Source organism: Zea mays, chromosome 8, assembly GCF_902167145.1.
Source record: "Zea mays cultivar B73 chromosome 8, Zm-B73-REFERENCE-NAM-5.0, whole genome shotgun sequence".
Classification (NCBI taxonomy): domain Eukaryota; kingdom Viridiplantae; phylum Streptophyta; class Magnoliopsida; order Poales; family Poaceae; genus Zea; species Zea mays.
Genome location: NC_050103.1, coordinates 158,692,450 through 158,704,657, shown reverse-complemented (window position 1 = coordinate 158,704,657; position 12,208 = coordinate 158,692,450). Strand labels below are relative to the sequence as shown.

Below are 12,208 nucleotides of genomic sequence, written 5' to 3'. Positions count from 1 at the left end.
GGTACGGTGGTGCTCGACTGGATCCAAACCCTCGCCTCCCCCTTCCGGTACTGTAGCTAGGGTTCGTCGTACCCTGTAATTGAGTACACGGCCGCCTAATCTGCAGTTAATTCATTGGACGAAATAGGGTATCGATGGTTGCAGTAGCTAATTGTATGTCCAATGTTGCCTGCAGTTTGCCCTTATCAACTCGCTGTCTTCGTCTTAGGTTCCAATTTGCAGCGCAACCAAGGTACTCTCATACACATTAGTACTTGTTCCGGGACTAGTTCTTTGTTTGTTTCGCACAATACAGTTTACGAAAATCATGTTTATGTGATGTTCAGATCTCGGGGTGTTACCTGTTTGTCTCTCTGTTGCATCACAGAATCTCCACTCCAACGAAGGTGATGTTCACATTTAATTATTTTCCCCTTCTTGTCATTACCATTGTGTATGTTAAGCAGTAATTGTTCATATGTTCACGTTTTTTGTTTACTCCATTCAAACTGTGTTTGTAGTGTCAAAAGTACAGAAGTTAGTAGTAAATGTTTGGTATAGCCTCCTTTGTTACCAGCCTAGGCACTGGAAAAGTAAGCCAAATTTGTGTACATAGTCCACATGTCTGCTATACTAACGACCTAATAAATCCACATCAGATGGATTCAGCTGACTCCATAGCCGACAAGGCAATTGGAAGGATGCAAGAGATTTCGGACAAGATATTTTCCGTAGCGAGGGAAACAATCCGTCCTGGGCGCGGATTGACCTCATTTGATGCTACCAAACTACGTGTAGCTTTGGAGGAGATAGCTTGCATGCTGGAGCAAGACTCTCTGGTGTTGCAAGAGCATTTGGACATCGTGAACAACTTTAACATCCCGGTTGACAGCAGCTATGAACCTTCTACCTTGTCGTCACCACCCCCCTCTGACGACGACCTGACTCCACATTGGGACTTTGCTGAGCATTTCCAAAACTTCTGGGGAGTTGAATATGACTCCGATCAGATGCCTTCGTTTAGTGACAACGATGTTTAAGGTAGAAGGTCGTGAACCTTGAAGTTAGGTGTTTCAATAACATGGTTGAGTCCCTTAGCTTTTGTGCACTACGTGGGTAGGGAACCAGGGAATCAGTTAGTTGTTTTGGTTAATGGGCTCGTGTACATGTGTTCCCTGTCATTTTGTCTCCAGTACCAGTTTATTTATGGTTCTCGTTGTGTAATTATGCAAATTGGAATCTTAGTACTTATGGTATTATGTGAACATAATATGGCCAGTATATTCTTCATCTTTGTTGTTGTTTTTAATCCGAAAACACTACGGATGTTGAACACTATACACTTCTTATGCACTAGATGGACAAGTCCGGCAAAGTTATTGCAAAGTGGGATAGTAGAGCAACAAAAATTTACACAGAAATTTGTGTAGAAGAGGTTAATGCTCGGAACAGGCCACAACAATTCCTAAATGCCGAAGGGTATGCTAACCTCATAAGGAAGTTTAAGGAACGCACTGGGCGCACTTACACCAGGGATCAAATGAAGAATAGGTGGGATTCGTTGAAGAGAATGTTCACCCAGTGGAAAACTCTGAATGATAGGGCTACAGGTCTTGGTCGAGACCCTCATACTGGTTCAATCAGTGCCCCAGATGAGTGGTGGGCCAAGCAAAATGAAGTAAGTTCATCTTTGTTTTCGTAGAGTAACATTAGTATTGGCCATCTAAAAGTAGGACTACGAATTGGTGCAGGCAATGCCAGGCTGTATTATGTTCAAAACAGCCCCCCTAGAGAATGAGGACGAGCTAAAGGTTATGTTTGGACCAATTGTGTGCACAAATGAAAGAACCCTGGTGCCCGGCGTCGAGGATGCTAATTCTTCTTCTGATGATCATTTGGAATACACTTTAGGTGGGGGTGAAAACAGCACACCTGACCCCTGCACAAATGCTACTGGCAAGCGTAAGTTGCGACATGATTCCCCTAAACCAAAGAAGAAAAAAGATTCGAGGGAAGAGTACATGAAAAGACTTATGGCGGCTTTTGAGTCCCGCTCAATTACCACAAACAAGTCTATTACCTCTTCTGACAATGACCCGGTTCGCTTAGAGATTAAAAAGCAGCTGATGCAAGTGAAGGAAGATGGATCACCTGAAGGGAGCGAAATACATTTGTTTGCCACGCATCTTCTGATTCATAAGAAGTATAGAGATGTTTTTGCAAACTTGGAGACAAAGGAAGGAAGAATCGCTTGGCTTCGCAATGCTTACGAGTTAGAAACTAAAAAGAGCAATTAGCTGGTGGACGTCGGACACCTGAGTCGTACATGTTTACTATTATCGTTGGTTGTGTTTGTCATCGGACACCTTCAGCCGTATATGTTGAGTATGTTAGTTGTGTCTGCTTAATGAGTCCTGTCGTGTCAGTTTTCGTTAGTATCATTCTCGCTTTGAAACAGTTTTCCACAAATTCGAGTTGAACATGTATGACAATAATCAGAGTTGTAACTTTGTTACCTATGTGAATCTGTGAACAATTTCGTATGTGTTTATAAACTGTGCTTACATATGTAATTGTGGCTCTTGGTTGTCTGCATGCAGATGTGTGACCGTTTTGAACACACATCTGATGATGACAAAGATGCACACACATCTGATGATGAAATGGATGCACACACATCTAATGACGAAACAGATGCAGAATTGCTTGTTGCTCTTTATGCTGTTGATATTTGGGGCGGTCATTTCAGTCGGGCTCCTAGAAGAACAGTGGTCGAATCTGGTATTCAATGGGTACAAAGAACGTTGGAGATTAGTAACGACTGTTTTGACATGTTTCGGATGCGAAGAACTGTTTTTCGACGATTGCATGACACATTGGTACAAAATTATGGGCTGCTGCCAAGTAGGGGTGTCAGTACTATGGAAGCTCTTGGCATATTCTTGTGGGCATGCGGGGGACCACAATCGTTTAGGCAGATCAGAAATAAATTTGGTCACTCATTGGAAACAATTAGCCGCAAGTATAGTGATGTCCTTAATGCACTTTATAAGATGTCATCTGACACAATCAAGCCAAAAGACCCAAATTTTGTCGAGATTCATGATCGTTTGCGAGAGGCGAGGTTTTGGCCACACTTCAAGGATTGCATAGGCGCAATAGATGGTAGTCACTTCCCAGCGGCAGTGCCGGCTTCGGAACAAGCGAAATATATTGGCCGACACGGTTACACGTCGCAGAATGTAATGGCGGTATGTGACTTCGATATGAGGTTCACATTTGTGGTTACAGGATGGCCAGGTTCCGTACATGACAGACGAGTACTACATGATACTTTAATTACTTATGCGGACAGGTTCCCCCATCCACCGGAAGGTATAAAAATATTTTGTTCATTAGTATAGTACAGTAATATTTTATGGCATATGTCCTTAACATTTGTATTTTGATTGTATGCAGGTAAATACTATCTTGTCGATTCGGGTTATCCAAATAGAAAGGGGTACCTTGCACCTTATAAGGGTCAGAAGTACCACGTTACGGAATGGCAAAATGCGAGGCAACCTATTGGGAGTAAAGAAGTTTTCAACTATGCGCACTCATCGCTGCGAAATGTTATTGAGCGATCATTTGGGGTGCTAAAAATGAAGTGGAGAATTCTATTAAGTCTCCCTTCATTTTCGCTTGAGAAACAATCGAAGATAATTATTGCATGTATGACACTGCATAACTTCATTAGAGATAGTGCTCTACACGATAGAGATTTTGATGACGTAGGACCTAATAGCCTAAGTCATGTTCTACCTGCAGGTGAGAGTAGTACTAGCACATCTGATGAGTTAGACATGAGTGATTTTCGAGATGCAATTGCAAATGCATTAGTGTCGTAGTTAACTTAGTGCAGTTGTAACGGTACTTATGATGTAATCAACTCCACTAATTAATTTGTAATTAACTTTATCTGCGTTATGGGTTTCATTTTATCGTTTTTTCTAAGAGAATCTGCAATTTGAGAATCTGTATCCAAACACGTAGATTCTGACGAACAGCTTTTCTGCACAGCTGCCGAACCAAACACCTAAATTCTAACCACCAGCTTTTCCCAACAGCCAGCTTTTCAGAAAAGCTGGCCAGAAAAAAGCCGAACCAAACACGCCCATAGACTCTGCTGAGGGTAGAACTGCAGAGGCCACTTAACAAATGGAAGGCAGTGTAGATATGTCAGGCACGCAACCACCGTGTCGCAACATGGCTTCGCCGTTGGTCACTCATGCCGTCATGCGCGTTGTTGCTCTGCATTTTGGCTCCGGCCAATGCAACCCCTCGCGCACGGCCACACCACACAGCCAAACTTCATTCACAAACCGACGAGTCGATGCGTGCCCGGTTGCTACGCACTATTGCCCTTTTCTCCCCCAGTCCCGACCTATCTCAGTTGACTCAGCTGAGTGCGAGTCCGACGCATGCACGCCCCGGCGGGCCTTTTTCCGTTTCGTGCCGAGTAGGCGCGCCGCCGATGAGTCGTCCCTTTCGCGTCGCCTTTTGCTGGAAAAGCACATGCACGTAGTCCCCGCCGAGGCACGAGCGCCACAAGCAATAGCTCCCTCTCCCTCTGCCAGTTATGTTCAATGCGTGCGACGGCGGCCTGACTCGGAGCACCATGATCCTTCTTCCCTCGTACGTGTTGCCGTGTTGGCTACCCAGCGAAAGAGAGAGAACCAGAGCCGGGGGCGGCCGGGCGGGGCACGAGCACGACTCGTCTCACTCAGCCTCGCCGCTCACGGTCCCGGCGTCGTTTTCGGCCGAAGAAGATGGTCGGATCTCACACGCGACGACCGACGCAAGGGCGAGACGGCACCGACGGGATCTGCTTGATTGGAGTCTCACAAAGTCTAGTAATCTAATCTGATCGCCACCATTTGGGTAACACATCACTATTGGTCAAATCTGGCCAACAGTTAAGAAAAACTTCTAGAATTCAGAATTGGGTGGCTTCAGATCAATCTTGGGTTGCCGGGCCGATCTAAAATAAAAAAGAAAAAATGGCGGCACGTGTGTTCGGTTCGGTCCCAGATTTTCCGTCTCACACCGAAACACTCTATTATTATATCATCACTACCTAGATGTCAATATGTTGCTACGATTTTCTTTTTATAAAATATAGAGTATAAAACACGAAGAGAAGTAGAACACCCATCCAAAAAAATGAAATAACGTGACACTGACACTCGCTGCGTTAGTCCTCCTTTTTCCTGTTATAAATTGCCTCGCGCCGCAGCCAATAGAGGCCCCCGGCCCCAGCTATCGCTTCTGGCTTCTCCTCCCTCCTGGTCCTGGCCCCGGCCTCCTTTCCAAGCTTCAAGGAAACATCCAAGCACTTCCCTGTTCCAAGTCAGGAGACTAAACGCTGTTAGCAGTAGCGAATCATACACCAGCAGCCTAGTTAGAGTTGGATCTGAGCAATGGGGGAGGAGCGGGCGGCGCCAAAGCCGGGTCCGGCTGCCGCCACGGCGGTGGAGCTGACGGGGTTCGTCATGGGCGCGGAGGAGGCCGAGCGCGCGGCGGCGGCCGCCGGCGTCGCGACCGTGCAAGACCTGCTGCCGCTCCTGGTCCCGTCCGCGATGGAGCGGGCGCGCGCCCCGATCTCGCGGTTCCGCGTGGGCGCCGTGGGGCTGGGCGCCAGCGGCCGCGTCTACGCCGGCGTCAACCTCGAGTTCCGCGGCCTCCCGCTGTGCCACTCCGTCCACGCGGAGCAGTTCCTCGTGGCCAACGCCGCCGCCGCGGGGGAGCCCGCGCTGCGCGCCGTCGCCGTCTCCCACATGCCCTGCGGCCACTGCCGCCAGTTCCTGCAGGAGATGCGCGGCGCGGCGGCCGTCCAGATCCTCGTCACCAGCGACGCCGCGGAGGGCCGCGCCCCGGAGTGGCGCGCGCTGGCGTCCCTCCTCCCGCGCCCCTTCGGGCCCCGCGATCTCCTCCCCGAGGACGTGGCCCTCGTCCTCGAGCCGCACGGCAACGACCTGGGCGGTCCGGTCGCCAATGGCTTCGCCCGCGGCGACCTGGACGCGCGCCTGAGGGAGGCCGCGGAGGCGGCCGCGCGGGCGGCGCACGCGCCCTACAGCAAGTGCCCCTCGGGGTTCGCGGTGGCGGACGGCGACGGGAGGATCTACGCCGGGGGCTGCATCGAGTCCGCCGCCTACAACCCGACGCTGGGCCCCGTCCAGGCGGCCATCATTGGGATGGTGGCGGCCGGAGGCGGGCCCGCCGGGGACGTGGTAGCGGCGGCGCTGGTGGAGAAGGAGCGGGCGGAGGTGGCCCAGGAGGCGACGGCCAGGATCTTTCTCGAGGCCGTGGCCCCACGCGCCACCTTCCACGTCTACAACTACAGGCCGTCCGATGCTTGATGAGCTTCTGTGGCGGTGGGTCAGTTGGGGTGGGATGGGCAGGACCTGATCGCGATAATGTTCATAAAAGAATAATGGGAAATTTGGATCCATACCATTAAAAGATCACCACTTTGGATCCATACCATTACTATCTCACTTACATGTGGGTCCACATGAGTCAATGACATGTGGGGTTCATGGTATATATCTAAAGTTTGGATCTTTTAATGATATAGATCCAATTGTTCCAAGAATAATTTTAAGAATAAGATGGTAAAATCATGTGCAGGATTGTGATGTGGGGCCCACTTATTCAGCGTGATTATTGTTCTTCTATTGCCACTTGTGTGCACTCTACTGTACTTATTTAGATTGTTATCTGATTCAATAGTTGACCCAAGCCAAATTAGTTTTTTGTTTTGCCACATTTGACAGAGGAAACACATACAATAAGGGATTTCATTTTCCTAAGGCCCCGTTTGTTTCTTCACATTTTGAGGAATTGGAATCTAGCTAATGGAGTATATTATTTTTTTTAGAATGTGATATTACACAATTTTTCAAATTTTATATATAAATCTATCCCCAATTCATAAGGTGAGAGATGAAAATTGATTCTGCTACATTTCTAATGTACAATTTATAACACATTCTTATACTTCCTTCTTTATAGCATAAATGTAGTATCGGGATAATAAACAAATATATTACATATATAAATATATTAACTTAATTAGTTTTGTCTAAATTATACTTATTATAATGAAATTCAATTCCAACAAAATAAACGGGGCTAAGGAAATTAGTTCATTTTTCTTTTAATAAAATAGGAATTCTTTGGAAAAATTGATTTCCTAAACTAGCCCTAATATGGTACTCGCTGCTAATGCGACCACAGGGATAACTTCCCAGTGTGTGTTCTATTCTTAGTTTCTCTGATCGGCTCCAAATTGCCTTGTTCCCATGGTTTATTTGGACTCGAGGTCTCTCACTGATGATGGATGTAGGCAGTGTTCAACAATATCAGGCAGGTGTTTTTTTTCCTTTTTTTCATAACATGATTCATCTGACTTATGTTTCTGTAGGTTGTTCATCTGACTTATGATGACCTATGATTTATCTGACTTATTGCTTTGCTTGAAAGAAATTTTAAAAATCATCCGAAATTCGCCTCATGAAACTGACTCGGCTGAAGTACCATGCACAGGAAGCTTTCTCGTACCATCACTGCAATCGTCGACCCCACATGGCAGCGAAACGGAAACGGACGCGACACGCTGCAACGTTCGGGAGTACCAGCGACGAACCCAATCCCAATCCCTATCTTCCGAGATTTGTCTGCGCCCCTGCGGCGCGCATGGCGCCACGACTGACCGTGGCCTTGGGCGGCGCTCGGGCATGAGTACATGGCGCTCGGTGGCCTCGCGTCGCGTTACTCACCCACCGGCACCGCGCCACGGCCGCGTTCGTCTCAACAGGAGCCGATGGCCACTCTCGCGCCACGGCCACATATCCTCCTCGGCTTGACAAGGCCGCAGCCCATAGCGCTTCGTGCCTGCGCCGCCTTCTCCCGCTCCCGCCACGCGCCAGTCCCACCGCGGGCCGCGCAGCCGCGGCGCGTCTTCCTCGGCCTTGGCGCTGCCTTCATCGACCAGGCCACCCGCATGGCCTCCGGCGGCACCTCGTCCCGCTCTTTCGTTGCCGGAGCGCGGCCGAGGCAAGGCGTTTCCCCAGTCGAGCAGGTTTTCATGCTCTACCTTTTAGAAAATATCGCTGCAAAGCTGTAGTGTTTTCTTGTTTTTGGACCTGGTTAATGGAGAAAGATTGTAGATTCTCAAGAATGTCGAGTGGCCAGATGAGTTCCCTTTCAAGCCTGAGGACTTCAGCCGCTTCGACGAGTAAGTAGCTTCCTCAGCCAGCATGCCTCGCTGCTGCCACTAGTAGCCACTATGTCTGACCTTGTAACCCGCTGAATAATTCAACACTGGCAGATTGATTTTAGCGTACTAGACAAAATTTGGGCAGACGGGGTTCACATTTTGATTACTTGGCAGATCATCAGATACTCTGTTCTACTCGGTTCCACGTTTTGTCACTCACATTGATGACCAAGCAATCCAAGCTCTCACAGAGTACTATTCTGAAGTTCTTCCTCCAAGTAATACTCCTGGGGTGGCCATTCTGGACATGTGCAGCAGCTGGGTAGGATTTGCTAGTCACCGCATCCGTTCTCATGTGTCTATGAAGTTTCTTATGTACAGTATCCACATTATGCAGGTCAGCCATTATCCTCCCGGTTACAGACAAGAGAAGATCGTGGGGATGGGTATGAATGAAGATGAACTGAAAAAGAACTCGGTATTATGTACTGACTAAATTAGTACATTTTTGACTAAGCTTCCATTATAGAAGTATTCATCAACATTCTGAATAGCTCAAGTGGCTAGTTTGATGTCATTCTCGATTTATTCACTTAAAATTTTCGGGATAGCAGCCACATAATTTGAGGAGATTAGATGGTAGATTGTCAATTATTATTTTATTATTTCAGAGCAAGTTAGGGTCTCATTTGGCGGCGCAGCTCCAGCTCTGACATGGTGAATCTGTAGTTTGTAGTGTAAACTAAATTAGTTTAAATAGCTATATTTAATCTGAATTAAAAACGATATGAGTCTTGCAAATGCACTCAACATGCCTACAGATCCAGACCAAAGATTTTGTAGAGCTACAAATACCCAGGTCTAAGTCTCTATGAAATCCACAAATCTCCTGGATGCCAAACAGGGACTTTATCCTTAGTTGCTCCTGATAAGGAGAGCAAAGGCCAGCTGATAGATCAGTCTTCCTATGACTACATGTGAGAGCAGGATTATCAACAAGTACAATTTGCACAGTTACTTTTCCTTTGATGATACTTTTGTCTTACAGTCGTTTAACTGTTAACCTGAGCTCTAGGATCTATTTTTATTTTACAAACTGCAGACACATATCTTATATGCATTGATGTTAGAGTTTAGTCAGTAACTTTACATTAGGACCAGTGGTACTTCCTTTGAACTGCTTTGCTAAAACTATATGTTGACATAGCTTTTTTGTTGTTGTTTTACGACAATAGGTACTGACTCAGTATGTCGTGCAAGACCTCAATGTGAACCCAAAGCTTCCTTTCGAAGATAACACTTTTGATGTTATCACCAATGTGGTACTGTGTCCTTTGTATTGTATTCTTGTTAAAAGAAGAGATTATACGTTGTACTGCAAAGTGTTACTTCTTTATTAGCATCGTGAATTGGAGCGCAAAGATTGTTTACATTATCTGATAGTAGCACTTCTTTGCTAGTAGGTTAGTGTAGATTACCTTACAAAGCCAATAGATGTTTTTAAGGAGATGCGACGAATACTCAAGCCAAGCGGCCTTGCCATAATGAGGTACGATCCTGCCCAGAATGACACCTGCCATTGACGAGAACTACTTTTGGACATCATAGCATGCTTTACCATATTTTGGTGGTAAGGATTTTAAATTCTAGTACTAACTTTGGATATAGCTTTTCAAACCGGTGCTTTTGGACAAAAGCTATATCTATATGGACCTCAACTGGTGATGCTGATCATGCATGGATAGTTGGTGCTTACTTCCATTATGTTGGAGGTTTTGAACCTCCCCAGGTATGTACTGTTGAATGTTTGGTGCATTTCCTAAAAAGATAAAAAAGAACTAGGGCTTCCAAGGTTTTTAATTGCAAGCTAATAAGGCCTCTTCTGGAAGCTAGAAAAATTACTAGGGATATAACAATAGTTATTTTAGCAGTTTTAACAAAAAAAGATGAAAATTTCTATTAGATATGCACAAAACATGGAAAGGAAAACTCATGAATGCAAATAGTCAAACACATATTCAGGGCTCTAAGAAAACATGTCTCCTGGTCTATTACTACCTCCGTTTTTATTTATTTGTCGTTGTACAGTTCAACTTTGTGCTAAAGAACGGCAAATAAAAACGAACGGAGGGAGTACTTAACAATAATTCAATCAATCAACATACTCACAGATATAATCAGTATTCATATTCGTTCAAAACAAACTAACAACTCAACAGTTATACAATTGTTCATTAAATTATTAATCAAAGAAAATATTAATATTTGTCTCTGTCAAGATTAGTGACGGCGAAAAAGGCGCAACTAAGCAAATATCTATGTTCAGCAATTGACAACATCATATATAACTTTAGGCCTCCTAAAAGGCTATAGCTTTGCTATTGCGGTACTTTTTGTTTATTTTCTCCTTTTGTTTGCATGAATACGTTCTAGCTATCAAGTTATTATCCTTCTAAACATTTGCACTGCCTTGGAACCAAAATCCAGCTACCCCTGTATATATGTATAGTGTCCCTTAATTATTGTGTTCAAATCAATCCCATGATTAAATTCTTTTCCTTCAATTTCTGCAGGCACTTGATATATCTCCTAATCCAGGACGAACTGACCCAATGTATGTTGTATGCTCGAGAAAGAAAATAGGGTAACTAAACAATATATTTGGCAAGGTTTGTCCCTCCTTTCTCTTTGTTGATTCTATTGTTTGATGAAATTTTATTCAACAATTTCTCTAGTGTGCATATATATTTGCAGTGCTATCAAGAAACAAATAGAAGGAAAAATACAAGAAGCAAGTTGTTTGGCCCTGATCGCAGGACCTATTGGTGAGCTGATGTTTCCGTGAGTAATGTAACGACAGAAAAAAGAAGCAACTACTACATAAACTATTTATAGAAGCGGCAGATTCACTTCATAGGTTGTAGCAACTGTCTTTACTAAAAGTGTGTTTGGTTTGAGGAATGAAGTGATCCATCTTCTTCTCACTCCTCACTTTTTTATTTGGTTTGTGTAATAGAATGAGTTGATCCATCACCACTCCATTCCTCGTAAGATAATAATTAGTATATACATGAGGGGTGGGTTGATTCCACCAAAATTGATAGAATGAACTTATGATGCATCACCTCATAAAGCATAGAGTGACTGCACAAACCAAACACACCATAAGGGTATGTAGAAATGATTTATTAAAATAATGGTATTTATTAAATAATACTACATCCGTATTTTATCGTCCACTAGTTTATTTTTTAAACTAGAACACGACAAATAAAAAAGAACGGCGGAGGAGGAGTAACATATATGGATGCTAGTTACACGAAATTGCAAATCAGCATCTAGTTGGCAGTTAGGGTACCTACCCCGGATGATATGCCTACATTGACAGCATCCTAGAACCTAGAGGTCTCAAACGACACTATGGGTGGTCGGTTAGGGCATGTACAACGTCATTAAATACTCTGTCTGTCTCTTGAGAGGTATTTGGGGATATAATATGATGCTCGTATGTTGCAACGAGCCTAATAAACTAGTGTAGTGGACTATTCCATAAAAGATAAGTTTAATATTAAAGTTAATATATAGACAACATATTAGATATTAAATTGATAAAAACAAATATTACAAATTATCTTAGCTAAAATAATGAGAAATGTATAGTCTAAAAGGAGCCTGACTCTATTTTTTATAGCTCGCTTAGTTGCTAATTCTCCCTTAGATAATGAGTTGGTACTATGTGAGAACGCTGCACTGCGATCGACTTTCTATCGTGTTGGGTTTAGGTGGTTACTCATGGCCCATATATAACAGGCCAGTGGTAAGCGGGGGAGAGAAACAGAGTTACGTGCTTCACGCATTGCACATATGTTTGGTTCATGGATTATATTAGAAAGAACTATAAATACTTGTTTGCAAAAGGAATGACGTTGGAAACTAGGGAAACTGGGCTTTATAGGAGTAGAGAAG

At 44.6% G+C, this 12,208-nt stretch overlaps 3 protein-coding genes across 5 annotated transcripts; all 3 read left to right on the top strand.

Moving 5' to 3' along the window:
- Window positions 1-330: 330 nt before the first annotated feature.
- On the top strand, window positions 331-2,534 carry LOC103637421 (L10-interacting MYB domain-containing protein-like). The gene is made up of 3 exons (XM_023300833.1): window positions 331-386; window positions 1,337-1,657; window positions 1,731-2,534. The coding sequence occupies exons 2-3, from the start codon at window positions 1,337-1,339 to the stop codon at window positions 2,274-2,276; spliced, it is 867 nt and encodes a 288-aa protein (XP_023156601.1). The 5' UTR covers window positions 331-386; the 3' UTR covers window positions 2,277-2,534.
- Window positions 2,535-5,278: 2,744 nt separating this feature from the next.
- Window positions 5,279-6,590, top strand: LOC100285801 (uncharacterized). The gene has a single exon (NM_001158691.2). The coding sequence runs from the start codon at window positions 5,442-5,444 to the stop codon at window positions 6,378-6,380; it is 939 nt and encodes a 312-aa protein (NP_001152163.2). The 5' UTR covers window positions 5,279-5,441; the 3' UTR covers window positions 6,381-6,590.
- A 49-nt stretch (window positions 6,591-6,639) lies between these two features.
- On the top strand, window positions 6,640-11,273 carry LOC100272998 (S-adenosyl-L-methionine-dependent methyltransferase superfamily protein). Of its 3 annotated transcripts, none has more exons than XM_008656331.3 (9): window positions 6,640-8,104; window positions 8,193-8,260; window positions 8,417-8,564; window positions 8,640-8,720; window positions 9,478-9,564; window positions 9,706-9,791; window positions 9,911-10,031; window positions 10,816-10,911; window positions 10,978-11,229. In XM_008656331.3, the coding sequence occupies exons 1-8, from the start codon at window positions 7,769-7,771 to the stop codon at window positions 10,888-10,890; spliced, it is 1,002 nt and encodes a 333-aa protein (XP_008654553.1). In that variant the 5' UTR covers window positions 6,640-7,768; the 3' UTR covers window positions 10,891-10,911; window positions 10,978-11,229. The 3 variants fall into 3 exon arrangements, 2 of the variants coding, with proteins under 2 accessions (XP_008654553.1, NP_001352652.1); NM_001365723.1 differs by having other exon boundaries at window positions 7,684-8,104; window positions 10,997-11,273; NR_158590.1 differs by having other exon boundaries at window positions 7,691-8,104; window positions 9,940-10,031; window positions 10,997-11,225.
- The last annotated feature ends 935 nt before the right edge of the window (window positions 11,274-12,208 follow it).